This window comes from Pristiophorus japonicus, chromosome 9 (genome assembly GCF_044704955.1).
Source record: "Pristiophorus japonicus isolate sPriJap1 chromosome 9, sPriJap1.hap1, whole genome shotgun sequence".
Taxonomy (NCBI): Eukaryota; Metazoa; Chordata; class Chondrichthyes; family Pristiophoridae; genus Pristiophorus; species Pristiophorus japonicus.
In genome coordinates this window covers 72,159,023-72,173,839 of record NC_091985.1, presented here as the reverse complement: position 1 = coordinate 72,173,839, position 14,817 = coordinate 72,159,023, and the positions used below count along the sequence as shown (strand labels likewise).

Below are 14,817 nucleotides of genomic sequence, written 5' to 3'. Positions count from 1 at the left end.
AACATCTATTTGCACAATTAATTCATCCACCTTATTGCGGATACTCCTTGCATTCAGACACAAAGCCTTCAGGCTTGTTTTATTAACACCCTTTGTCCTTGTGCAACTCTTCCTTTTTCTGCTACTCCTGCATGGTGCAATCTGTATGGCGATAGCAGAGGTAGAGGCAGGTTGCTGACACCCTTGCTCTGACTGCTGAGATGCTCTTGGCTGATGTCCTCTGGGTTTTGGAGCCCATGAGGGCCCCGCCAAAGACTGCTCTACCTGTACCTGTGCAGGGGCTGACTCGGCCATTGGGAGTCGAGGCAGCATGTGGGCTACTGACTGGGAGTTGGGCTGTGGGTGAGAAGTTGAAGAGCTTTGAGTGGAGTCCCCACTTCCCTGACCCCTTTCGTTATCATCCCTCTCATGGGTCATCTGCACTTCACTGCTACCACTGTGCTGCAGAACTCTTTGGTGCAGTGCGGCCCTGTAAGGCCAAGGCTAAGGTATCTGTCAACCTATGTAAGGAGGCAGACATGTTGGCATCCAGAGTCTGCACGGTGGTGTTGAAGGCGTGAATGGACTCATTTGATTGGAGCACATGATCGTCCATGGTGCAGTCGCTCTATCAAGGAAGAAAACATCATCTCAGTGGCCTGTGACATCACCCACTTCATGCTTGAGATGGACTCCTCCAATCCCTCTGTATCGTGGTGTGTCTACTTTAAAGGCCTGTCAGTGCATCGCACATTGTCTGCTGCTGCTCAATGATTTTCCTCTTCATCGATAGCCCCCGAGGTACAGCATCTGTTTCCAGCTGAGCAGAGCTTGGTGAATGTTGTGCCCTCCAACGCGGACTTTCCACTGCTGTCCCTGTCTCCATCGTATGTTCTTGGTTACTTGTGAAGTTTGAGTCACCAGGTGAAAACCCAACTATCTGTCATGCTGGTCCCACCGAAGTGTGAGTATTTGAGCTGGTGCATGGTCTGCATGAGTCGTGTGACAGTGCAGGACTCAGCTCCTCTGAGGAATCATCGTTGGCAACCTCCACTGATTTCTGCTGTATGCGTGAAGGCCCTGTTGGAGATAAAAGACATGAATTCATTCTGTTAAGGTAAGAGTATGTTGCAAGTTACCATAATGACGATGATCATATTTCACTTGCTGTTGAAATAAAGTCAACATGACTGAGTGCCATATGATATGTGGGTGGCTCTTATTTAATTGTGTCACCAGGTAGCTGGGAGCTCCCCATCACCCCGTCTCCAATGGGCAGGGAATGCTGTCATTCTACTGATCGCCAATGCCTTCTCCTCTGTGCTTGTCAGTTGCGAGATGTTTGGAGAGCCTCCTCTGGTTCTTTCCCTCTCCTTGGTGCTCTGTGCTCTATTCTCCTAAAAGGAGGGAAAAAGGCGCATGGGTGAATGCAATGGCATGTATTTATCCGATGGATGGTGAGTGGGAGTGGTGGATGGAGAGATGAGAACGTGAGGAAGTGCACAGAAAAAGAAGAATGGGTGTACCTGCAAGGTAAGTGGGTGTGAGGAGTGAAGTGCTGAAGTAGGCTTGAGCAGGCAGAGTGAGAAGGTGCAGTGATGTACACAGAGGGATGTAGGTGAATGAGTCACTGTACTCACCTTTCCTGACCTGCTTAGATCATTAAAGCGCTTTCTGCACTGAATCCAGGAGTGTGGCGTCATGTTCCTGCTGCTGACTTCCTCCGCTAGCTCAAACCACATCTTCTTGGTGTCTGCTGCAGGCTTCTTCTTCCTGTTGGTAAGGAATAGTAGCTCTCTCCGACTCCTCACAGCCCCCCAGCAGCACATCCAGGGAGGAGTCACTGAAACAAGGTCCAGTCTTTGCTCGTCTGGAATCCATTCTGTCAGATAATTCTCTTTTCTTCCCAACTCCAAACTCCTAAAACTTGCAAGTTTGGAGTATTCCTTTAAATACTGCAGTTGAGCACATATCACGCCCACTGCCACTGATTGGACGGGAAATACGTTAGTAAAATTATAATGAAATGGTTGAGTTAAAAAGACAGACATCCTGCGCTTACTTCTGGGTTTTCCATGCACTACCGCTTCCCCCTTCCCCCCACTCCCAGCAGGTCACGAAAATAAAATCGGTGCCACAGTCCCTGCTTCATTTCAATGTAAAGGGAGCGCTATAACCCCAATGTTAACTCGGGGCGCCAGTGCACCATGAAGGGGCAAGATGAATGACAAACTCACAGAGCCGTGCTGGAGTGACACTGGCCTTTTTCAAACCCCAGGACTCATCACCATGTTCAAGAGCCGACTCCCATTCGGACCTATTGGCAGACAGGCGGGAGCAGGATTTCTGGCAGCAAGAAGTTGGTGCTATGGGCCCGAGGGAACGGGCCCCATACTAAGCTAAGTTGCTGCGAGGGACAAGGAGTGGGGTGGTGGACGAGAAGCAGTTGGCAGAGGAAGGTCAGAGGAAAGGCCCAAGGTTTCCTTGTGGGATCATGAGGAGTTCTCCTGCTCCTCCTGGCGCATATGGATACATTTAAAAGTATGGAAAACATATCTTCCTGGTACTACAAGCAGTAACTCATGATGTGCCAGAGATATCAAGGAGGGCCGAGGCTAACATTTTGAGTGAAGGGTTACTGATTGCCAATTGAGAACCTGCCGGGGAAGGGTAGAAGGAGGAATGGAATGGGATATAGTGGGGAAACGATCAGGGAGGAAAATAGGCATTTCTATTAGCACAATTAAGGGAGGCCTTCTAATCTGAATATTTTTCAGGGGGTGGGAGCAAGAGTTTGGAGGGGCCTAGCACAAGCGCCTAGCATCTCCACATTGACCACCTGCATTGGTTCACAGGCAATCCCACACTTCCTATGCACCAAAACGTGACCTTATACACAAAATAATCAGGAAGGGGTAGCAGCCCTGGGTGAACACTAAACCTGTCTACTATCAATACATAAACTTCAAATAATAGATTATCACCATAAGCTCCTTCTCTTTGCCTGACAGAAAATAACATTCTGATAGATTCTTTTTTATCTCAGACTATTACAACAAATCAGAGACTGATAACATATGTCCTGGCACAAACACACTGGGACTGCAATTCCTTGGACAATATGCCACTGTAGCACAGGGAGCTGACTTCAGCTAAATGCAACCCATCTTCACTTCTTTGAGCAAGGTGATTTACAGAAAACATAAGAGCATAAGCAATAGGAGCAGGAATATGCCATACAGCTTCTCAAGCATGCTCCGCCATTCAATAAGTTCATGGCTGAACTTCTACATCAACTCCACTTTCCCACCCTATCCCCATTTCCCTTGATTCCCTTAGTGCCCAAAAATATATCAATCACAGTCTTGAATATATTCAATGACTGAGCATCTACAGCCCTCTAGGGTAGAGAATTCCAACAATTCACAACCCTCTGAGTGAAGAAATTTCTCCTCATCTCAGTCCTAAATGGCCGACCCCTTAGCTTGAGATTATGACCCCTAGTTCTAGACTCTCCAGTTAAAAGGAAACAGTCGCTCAGCATCTACCTGGTCAAGCCCTCTAAAATTGTAATATGTTTCAATGAGATTACCTCTCATTCTTTTAAACTCCAGGGAATATAGGCCCATTTTACCCAATCTCTTCTCATAGGATAGCCCCCTCAACCCAGGAATCAATCTAATGAACCTTTGTTGTATCCACTCCAAGCCAAGTATATCCTTCCTTTGATAAGGAGACCAAAACTGTACACTGTACTCCAGGTATGATCTCACCAAAGCCCCATATAATTGCAGCAAAACTTCCTTATTCTTATATTCTAAGCACCTTGTAATAGAGGCTAACCATCTGCCTTCCTAATTTGTTTGCTGTATCTGCGTGTTAATTTTCTGTGATTTGTGTACTAGAACCCCCAAATCCCTCTGTATACCAACATTTACTTGTCTTGCATGTTTTTTTAAATTCTGCTTTTCCATTCTTCCTACCAAAGTGGATCATTTCACACTGTCCCGCATTATACTCCATTTTCCACCTTCTTGCCCAATCAGTTAACCAGTCTCTATCCCTTTGCATCCTCCTCACAGCTTACTTTCCCACTTAGCTGTGTATCGTCAGCAAACTTGGATACATTATAGTCGGTTCCCTCATTTAAGTCATTGATATAGATTGTAAATAGCTGAGGCCCAAGCATTGATCCAAACACTCCATTAGTTACACCCTCCCATCCTGAAAATGACCCGTTTATTCCTACTCCCTGTTTTCTGTCAATTAACCAATCCTTAATCCTTGCTAATATATTACCCCAATTCAATGAGCTCTAAATGCCAAAAACAACCATGAATAATAAAAGACATTTTGGGGCAGAAATTACCCTCTGCCCGAAATGGGGCACACATACCAATTTCAAAGGGCCCCAATGTATGGGGCGGACAATCTGGAGAAATTCAGGTCTTTGTGTTTTTTTTTAGCAGGGCGGAAGTGGTCTCATCATTGGAGCAGAAGTGCAGTCGGGTCGGAGTAGCCGCCACTAGCGGAGCGAAGGTGGGGGCAAGTCGGGGTGGCCAATGCTCCAAGTCATCAGCGTCACGCTGGTGCATCACAACATCCCTCCCCTTCAGTTAAAGGGGCGGGCCGCTGCGAACTCTGCAACCATTTCGGCCGGACCAGCGGCCTGGTACCCCAAAAGGGGGTGCCAGGCTGCCTGTTGATGGCCTGGCCGAACCCGTGAGCATAATTGTCGGCCTGACATGGCAGTCGGCCGACATTAAAAAATAAAATGGAGTCGCCGGTAGTGCCACTTCACCTTTAAGGGCAGCCGTGCCACCCAGCCACAAAAAGGGTACCGACACAAAAAGTTGTCAGTGGCACCGACTAGTCCAGAAAGGGGAAATTTCCTGTGGGGCAATTTCGGAAAGGGGGTCACCGCCGGTTGGTAAGGGGTCAGCGCGTGCATGACGTGGCGGGAAAATGGTCCCCTACACCGCTCCAAAACTAAAGTAGGGCAATATCTAAAATGGCGATCCCTCCATGGCGACTCGGCGGCCAGTCTGCACCGACCCATGGCTGCCGCTTTCAGGTGGCCATGGGCCTTATAGAAAGGGGCAATTTCATCCCCTTTGACTTGGGGGAAAAAATAAACAAAAATGCAAAATGGAGGATCATCTAGCAAAACCAACTAATTCCTGGAGTAAAATGCAGCAAGGGGGGAAAATGAAAATTGAAACGGAAACAACAGAAACCACTTGAAGAAGTACTTCTGACTATGCAAGGTGCTGGGTGCTGGGACTCATCATTCACCTTATTTTTAATGTGGGAGATGGTGTTGTGGTGGAGCCTCACCTGAATGTATAGAATGTAGCATGGGATCTTTTAATAAGTTATTTAAGTATTGAAATGAGGCAGTAGATGCCACTAGCATAACCATAGTTGTTGCTCCAAATCAGCCATTGAAAAATCAAGCACCCTGTGTATAGTCACCAAATGGGATCTCCCAGAGAATGCAGAAGTTCCAAACTTAGATTGTGCCATGCTTGATGAGCTCCCAAAAAAAATATGCGAAAGCGAGTAGAACACTCACCTTTGCCTTGCTCCCAATAACAGCAGATTTCTTCCTAATTTGCAACCAGATGCAAAGAACCTGAGTAACTGTATTGAGTTGGTCAGCAACTTCCCTCCATGTAGCTTGCACCTCTGCATTGCACTGGAGGGTGGCCTTCAGCCCAAAATAGAACCACCCTCCTTTGACTTCTAACTCTTTAGCATTAAAGGGAATAGTCTCCACGGTGCCATTGTAAACAATATATCCCCTTTTCCACCAGCACCACAAATTACTCTTTAAGAGCTGCTACCTTGCCAGATTTTGCACTTCATCTAAGTGCGCTCCAGGCCGTTCCCTTTTCAATTAAACAGAAGGGATTCCCATTGCAAATTGCTGCCGATGACCTATGGGCGCAGTTTCTTTTTATTCGTACATGAGATGTGGGCGTCGCTGACAAAGACAGCATTTATTACCCATTCGTAATCGCTCTTGAGAGGAGGTGGTGAGCTGCCTTCTTGAACTGCTGCAGTCTGTGTGATGAAGGTACTCCCACAGTGCTGTTAGGGGAGAGTTCCAGAATTTTGTCCCAGCGATGATGAAAGAATGGCAATATATTTCCAAGTCAAGATGGTGTGTGACTTGGAAGGGAATTTGAAGGTGGTGGTGTTCCCATGCACCTGCTGCCCTTGTTCTTTTCGGTGGTAGATGCTGCTGGTTTGGGAGGTACTGCCACCCTTCAATTGAGGCTGTGCTATGGATGAACTCAAATCCATCTTTTGCTATTCTCACAAAATTAGGGCAATGATGTCAATAAATAGTTCAACAGTTTAGAAAAGGATATGGATTAAAGTGATTTGTAAAATGTGCTTAAAACACTTTCTCAATTTTTTGATAAGCTATTTTATTTTCATGCTGTGCATTCAAAATTGCCATTATTTTAGAGCCCTGCCCTCACTTAAATGAAGAATATTATATCTTACGTCTTTTTCAGACTACAGTACCAAAATCTTATATCAAAATAAACAATATTGTAAGTTCACAGCTTTCTACTTTAGTCAATGAGCACTGTTAATGAAGAAGAGCTCTGTGGCCCTATACATCCTTTTATATCTGTCGTGCAGTAGAGCCTTCTTATTATCATACCCAATTTATCAGCCAATTTATTTAAGTAGGCTATGATATTAAGCAAGCTTATAAAAATAAATGAAAAAGGGTAGGAACAGAACTAAAATTGAAATAAAAAGGAAATCAAGAAAAATTGGAACAGACAGATGTACAGAATCGAGGTTAAATAAACTACTGAGAAAGAGCGGGTTGTAGAAATTTTGAAAGATTTTTTTAAAATAATTCAATGGTCAGCGCTTTTCACATGCTAATGAATTTATAGGAATAATCATGCCATAATTCACACATAGGCTAGATATGAAATAATTCGGTTGTGTGTGTGATATTACATTTAGGTTAGTTGTGGCTAACTGGAGCTTTAAAATAAATAAACAGGTTCTATCATAACATAAAATTGGATAATTCATACATAAATCAATAGAAAATGGTTTAGTGTTTTGAATTTATATATTATAAAAACAAGATGATAAATAAATTACAACATAAAAATAAGTGGGTTTGTAGAAATAATTTTTACTGAATGCTTTATAAGACGAAAGCATACATATTTTCAAAATTGCTATATAGATTCTGCCATGTGTTAAGCTCGATAAAGATCTTTTATAGAATGTTGCGAACCAAATTAGACAGATACAATAACTACATTGCAATTTGAAATCAAAGAGTACAAACTTACCGAGGAAGCTGAAGGCAATTCACAGAACTAGGATGTTCCAGGGGGCCATTATTGGCCATTCCAAATATACTTGTGCAGTCTCTAGCAAAATACTGCCAATCTAGCCACTCAGAGTCTCTGGTCTTTTTCCTCTCAATCTTAACAACTTCGGGCTGAGGGCTACTAAACTGCAAAATAATATAGAAAACCTACAATGTAAAAGGGAAAGAAACAAAGCTTTAATTAATTTTGTGAATTTACACAATCATTACAGTGTTATTAATGTTTAGAACAGTGTTGAAGGTGATGCCATATTCCATAAAATTATTTATTAATAAAAATTAGCTGAAACATCCAATATTGAATGGCCCCTCATTTCCAGTTGTACTACGTCCTCACCACTTACTGAATTTTCCAGTCGATCTTGTAAGGGGTCACGGAACAAGGCAAATGATGTCAAGGTAGGTCGGAGCTGGGGTTTGGGATTCTCTATGATTTTCAGGGCCAATGACTATGGTGGTAAAATGCTTTTGACTTTTCTTCTAGTCGTCACTGTAATTTCAAATCTCTATTCACACAAGAAAATATTTCATTTCCTACTGTCGGTAACATTCTCCCGTGGCTGTTTAAATGAGGTTATCTTCATATAAAAACAGGAATTCCTGTCACAATATAGAGGAAAATCACCGAAGGATACTAACTGTTAAAATAGTTTGTATCATGCATAGCCACCTTGATCGTTCCCTACTTTGCCATTTTTTAGGGCCTTGTTCTCCCAAAGAGGGGAGAGGCAGGAGTGGCAAGTGAGCAGAGTTTACAGCAGGCATCAAAAACTATGGGCTGGATTTTTGGTTTGGATGTGCCTCAGTTTGCACCTCAGAGAGGAGGTAAATGGTGTTTCTAGGTGTAATGCCGGGCGTCCAGCTATTATCGCACCGCCGGCAAATTCGGCTCATGGTTTGCGGCGGCGCAAAAACGTACCACCCCGCCTTCTAGTTTCACTGAGATCATGATGTCAATCATCGTGCAACACTCTGCTACCACCCCGGATGCAAAATTTGGTCCTAACGCCTCATTTAACACTCACCCCAGGAAACATCTGACAAACCAGCGTATTTAAATGGAGGGATGAGGATCCTACATCGCAGGTCACATTAACTGCAACGATTGCATACAGCATGCTACGTGAAGCTTCGATTTGCAAACGGTAGTTTTGTCTGCCATTACTGTGTCCTTTCAACTTCAATGAGAAAATTTAATGGGGGCATTACTAGTTCGACAGCATATCATACTCCATGCCAGGTGGCGTCAAGCTACTGGAAGGGCTCTTGACCATGTCGGCCCACGGATGAAGAGAGGCTGAAGCCATCTGGGGAGGAGGGCTTACCGCCCCACAGGTTTACAGGCACCACGCTCACACCTCCAGCGCTCTGAGGAACAGTGTGTGAGAAGGCTGTGCCTCCGAAAGGAAGTGCTGACAGAGATTTGCCATCTCCTACAGGCAGACCGATGCCTGGACCACTCTGGAGGCAGCCTTCAATACTCCACCTCAACAGATATCCGAATTCATTGTGGTGTGCTGAATCTTGAACAACTTGGCCATCATGAAGGGCCAGGCATTGCCAGTGGGGAATGCATGCCAACCTCAGGAGGAAGAGGAGCCTGGCGAGGCCCCCATTGGATAGCCACACAATTCACGGGGGAGGCAGCATGGAGATACTGCCTGACCAAGAGACGCACGTCACAAGCTAATAATGGACCGGTTCTCCTAAATGGAGGAAACCGAGGGATAGAACTAATACTGGACACGCTATAAAAACATAGAAACATAGAAAAAAGGTATAGGAGCAGGCCATTCGGTCCTTCAAACTTGCACCGCCATTCAATATGATCATGGCTGATCATGCAACCTCAGTACCCCACCCCTGCCTTCTCTCCATACCCCCTGATCCCTTTAGCCGTAAAGGCCACATCTAACTCCCTTTTGAATATGTCCAGCGAATTGGACTTCACAACTTTCTGTGGCAGAGAATTCCACAGGTTCACAACTCTCTGGGTGAAAAAGTTTCTCCTCATCTCGGTCCTATATGGCTTATCCCTTATCCTAAGACTGTGTCCCCTGGTTCTGGACTTCCCCAAAATCGGAAACATTCTTCCTGCATCTAACCTGTCCAGTCCCGTCAGAATTTTATACGTTTCTATGAGATCCCCACTCATTCTTCTAAATTCCAGTGAGTATAAGCCTAGCCGATCTAATCTTTCCTCATATGTCAGTCCTGCCATCCCGGGAATCAGTCTGGTGAACCTTCGCTGCACTCCCTCAATAGCAAGCACATCCTTCCTCAGATTAGGAGACCAAAACTGCACACAATACTCAAGGTGTGGTCTCACCAAGGCCCTGTACAAATGCAGCAAGACCTCCCTGCTCCTATACTCAAATCCCCTCGCTATGAAGGCCAGCATGCCATTTGCTTTCTTTACTGCCTGCTGTACCTGCATGCCTACCTTCAATGACTGATGTACCATGACACCCAGGTCTCATTGCACCTCCCCCTTTACCAATCTGTCACCATTCAGATAATAATCTGCCTTCCTGTTTTTGCCACCAAAGTGGATAACCTCACATTTTTCCACATTATACTGCATCTGCCATGCAATCGCCATTCACCTAACCTGTCCAAGTCCTCCTGTAGCCTCTTAGCATCCTCCTCGCAGCTCGCCCTGCCACCCAGCTTAGTGTCATCTGCAAACTTGGAGATATTACATTCAATTCCTTCGTCTAAATCATTCATGTATATTGTACATAGCTGGGGTCCCAGCACTGAACCCTGCGGCACCCCACTATTCACTGCCTGCCATTCTGAAAAGGACCCGTTTATTCCCACTCTTTGACCCCATAAAGGTACATCTCCGGTGAATGCTGAAATGATACACAGACACTAATGGCAAAGGATGAATCATAAATTTTACTGCAACAAAGTAACAAAAATTCCCCCCACCAAAATAAATGCATACAATAGACAAGTTATGTTGCAGGGCACTGAAGAACAATTAAGTCCCTTAAATCAACAAAACTTTTTTAACGCCGTGATTTTCAGCTGGAGCGCAAAAACTTCCTTGTGTATCACCTGATTTTGCACCCCAATCATGAAGACTCATCTTTTGCCGAATTTTGCAGACGAGGGCGCAAACTTTTTCCAGGCAGTATCAGGACCACCCCGCCGCCATTACCGCCCCAATAATCACAAAAGCCGAAAATCTAGCCCATGCATGGCCTTAGCCTTCCCAATATTCAAATGAAGGAAGTGATAATTCAGCCAAGTCAATGGAAAATCTGTTTTGAACATCCATAACAACAAGAACCACCTTAATGATGACTTAACCACATTAACTGCAAGTTGAGAAAAAGGAAGAAAACGTTAACAGACTATAATAGGGCTCAATTTTCCTCTGTCGTTTTTTGGCACTTAGGAAGATGTACAGCCGATTTTTTTGTGCCTGATTGCGCCCCCAAAAAAATCCAACTTACGCCAAAGTAAAATGTTATTTTGGTGCTGTGGTACCCAAAGTTAAATCTGGGGGTGGAGCTTCAAGTGTACGCCGAAAAGTCTCTGAGCAAGCGCTGGAAAAAAAAATCACTTTTTCCAAGTGATGGGTGTGCCCGCGCATCCACAATAAACTTCTTGATCTGGATCAAGAGCTTGTGAGAACCTATTCGGATTGAAGCTGGATCTGGACAATTACATTTTAGTTGCAAAATATGGATCCAAGGGAAGGGGAAGGACAAGGGGAAGGGGAAGAGGTAGAGGAAGGGCCAAGAGATTTCTAGCAGAAGAAATTGAGCCCCTGGTAGACATCATTGAGAGGAGATGGGATGTGCTTGAGAACAAAGGAAGAATGGGACAAAAAAAACTGAAACCCTGTCTACCAGCAAAACCTTGGGAACAAGTTGCAGAAAAGTTTAATGCAGTGGCCATGACCCCGAGAAGTGGCACACAGGTCAAAAAGAAGTGACAGGACCTTGGTCAAGCAATTACTGTAAGTAATATTTTTATTTATGCACTGCAATTACATTTGTAAATGTGACTAATATGTGTACGTGTGTGTGTGTGGCCACCACAGAAGAAGGACCTTCTCTTAAAAAGTTCTATCTTTGCAGAGGAAGGTGTCACAGATCAACCGAGAAAGGTCAAAAACTGGAGGAGGTGAGCCAAGTAGGCTGCAACTAACAGCCATGGAACAGAGGATCGCTGATATGATTAAATCTTGCAAGAGAAGTTCAACCACCAATGTGGACGTTGGGCCCAGGTTACCAACAGAGGGTAAGCCCTACAAATTGCACAGTCTGGGTTGGCATCGTGGTCTTTGAATAGAGTCTGCATTGTGTGACCCACGTACTCATGTCACCCTGCCCCCCTGACCCCTCCCTGCTGCTAACCAAGCATCTGCTCTGTTATGTTTTGCAGATGTTGCACATGAGGAAGAGACAGAAGCTGAAGCAGAATACAAGCAGAGCATGATCAGGAAGCCATCAGTCCAGATATTCTTCATCAACTTCAGGATGAGGATGAGCTGGACAATGAAGGGCAGCAGGAAGACCCCAATACAGAGATGGTTACATTGAAATTGGAGTCGGTGAACCCCCTGAGGTCGCCAAGCCCTTTGCTGAGCGATACAATTGACGTGACATTTCATGGGGTACAGTCGGAGGCTGCGGGTCCCAGTGGATTGCAACAAGCCACACCTGGGAGGCAGCTAAGGAGGGTGAGAAGGAGAACTCAACCTGAAATGCAGGATGCAGGGGACATAGGACAGCTCATGGGAATGAGTGGGTAGAGCATTGAGCGAACGAGATCGCTCCTGGACACCATGGGTGGGGTGAGGGTACAACTTGCAGGACTGTCAGTAGAAGTAGCAACACTGTCTGGAGGAATGGGAGCACTGTGAGGACAGATGAGGGAGGGGATGTCAGAGATTAAATAGGGAATGTCGCAGGCAGCTGATGCGGTGTCAGGACAGATGAGGGGGGGTTGTCAGATATTAGGGGGGGAATGTCGGAGGCAGCTGATGCAGTGTCGGGACAAATGAGGGAGGGGGCGTCGGAGATTAGGGAGGGAATGTTGGAGATAGCTGCTGCAATAAGTGGGCACACCCAGGCTGTCATTACCCAACAGCAATTGGCAGCATCAACTGTTGACACTCACTTTCCAATCACCAGGCCAACCTCAGGTAGTGTGCCGTGGATTGATCCATAGGCTGAAGAAGATTCCGAAGAGGAATCCGGGCCTTCCACAACACTGCCTGTTAGGTCTGTCCCTATCCAACCCCACCAACAACAAATGCGCCTTCACACAGAAAACAGAAACAACCTTGGGGTCATGGTGAGGTAGCAGAAGTCTGCGACAATGGGCACGGGTAGGGGTAGAGGCAACAACAGGGGCAATGGGGCGCACAGCGCTAAGGTCTTTGAATAAGGGGGAGGAGAGATGGCTGCAGCTACAGTCTGTTTGTTTCTTTCTTTCTTGCTGCTACTTGTTGTTTTCTCCATTCAAAAGTTTGAAGTTTGATACAAAATGTTTTATTTAAGTTAAGTACAACTGTACAAATGTTTAATAAACCTAATTATTTAAAAAATTTAAGTAGAATCCTGCACATTATTTTTTGAATTAAAGCAACATAAACCAACACAACATTATGTACATTATTATATACATTATTTTTTCACACTAACAATTGCAAAGAGTCAACACTGTCGGGCCGTTTAGCCTTCAGGCAGCAAAGCGATCACGGATTAGCCGCTGACACAAGTCTCTAGCTATGGCTATAGGTGCACGAGGCCGCCTCCTCCGCCGCCGTCCTGCGGGTTGAGGTGATGGCATGGGTTCATCTTCCTGCTCCTGCTGCTCCTCCTCCTCATCCTCCTCCTCATTGTCAGCCTCCTCCTCCTCCTCCCCTCTCCCCTTCTCCCCTCAGGAGGATCTTCAATGTCCAGTGCCTGGCCCCTGATGATGGCCAAGTTGTGCAGCATGCAGCACACGACAATGAACTGACCAACTTGGTGAGAGGTGTATTGCAGGTAGCCTCCAGAGTGGTCCAGGCATCGGAAACGCTGCTTCATTATACCAATTGTCCACTCTATGATGCTCCATGTCATTATGTGCGACATGTTGTACCAACGCTCTAGTTCAGTGTGGGGATTGCATAGGGGGGGTCATAAGCCAGGTGGTGAGCCCGTACACTTTGTCCCCGAGCAACCAGCTCTGCCCTTCTGGCAGCTCCTGAAACATGGTAGATATAATGCTTTTGCGTAGGATGAAAGCACTCTGGATGCTACCTAGGTATGTGGCATCCACTGCCATGATCCAATGCATATCGTCGCAGACGAGCTGCACATTTAGGGAATGGAACCCTTTCCTGTTGCGATAAATCTCGGAGTCGGCCAAAGATGCTCTCAAGGTGATGTGGGTACAGTCAACCGCACCCTGTACATTGGGGAAGCCAGCAATTCTGGAGAACCCCACAGCTATGTCTCGCATTGCCCGCATGGTCATAGGGAAATTGATGAACTGGTCCCTTATAGCATATAGTGCAGCAATCACTTGTCGAATGAAGCAATGTGTGGCGTGCTGCGAGATGCAGCACATGTCCGCAGTTGCTGCTTGAAATGAGCCAAAAGCATAGAAGGCAAATGCTGCAGTAACCTTCACATCCACAAGTAGGACAGTCCTCCTACCAATTCTTGGTTGTATGTCTGTCCTGATTAGCTGTCAGATCCCGGTGATGACCTCCTTTCTAAATCGCACCCTGCGAATGAAGTCTGTCTCACTCAGGTGTAGGTATGAGCGCCTGTCCCTGTAGATTCAATCAGGGTATGGTCTCCTCCCCATCAATCCCCGAGCCATCTGGTTTCTGCGATGGTGGCGTCATATTATCCGTCGCCTCTGCATGGCATGCATGCAAATTAACCTTATGACATGAGGTATAGTCAGAGTTGCACCCATAATTATTATTATTAATTTTGTTATTCTTGTTATTGTGAGACAGTACTTATTGAAGCACTGACACCTTTGCTGGGTGACGCCCTAGTAGAAAGGATCACACCATGGTCTGCACATGCACAACACTCGGCTCTGTCTCTATGGAGACACAACGCACAGTGATTTATGGCACTATTCATAGCTTTTGTTGAAATGCGTAAGTTTGCTGCTGTGCCGTCTCCGATGCACAGTTCAGAGTGCATGCCGGCAGGATTGTTCCCTTGGCCGGCCAGAAACACAGGAGATCGGCGTTCAGCTTGGAAAGAAGCCGGGGGGTTGGAATCCAAGGGCCGAGCTCCTGTGCTTGTGTCCAGCCGTGGGAACGATCCTGCTTCCGGCCGGCCAGAACTACTCCAACCCGTGCCTGGAGCCCCGTGAGCAGAGATTCTATGGTGAGGTGGAGTCACAATTTGCCCATTCTCAAAAATATTCTGTGGGAAAAATTAACTTTCCGAGTTATTTTCTGAATTCCTACTGCAAAAATC

The 14,817-nt window shown here is 45.7% G+C and overlaps 1 protein-coding gene across 4 annotated transcripts in view; it reads right to left on the bottom strand.

Moving 5' to 3' along the window:
* ush2a (Usher syndrome 2A (autosomal recessive, mild)) overlaps positions 1 to 14,817 on the bottom strand; it is a 1,282,968-nt gene that overhangs the window by 1,030,794 nt on the left and 237,357 nt on the right. For all 4 annotated transcript variants that reach the window (XM_070889457.1, XM_070889458.1, XM_070889459.1 and 1 more), the window contains exon 7: positions 7,317 to 7,504. In XM_070889457.1, coding sequence (XP_070745558.1) covers positions 7,317 to 7,504 — 188 coding nt within the window. The remainder of the gene's footprint in view (positions 1 to 7,316; positions 7,505 to 14,817) is intronic.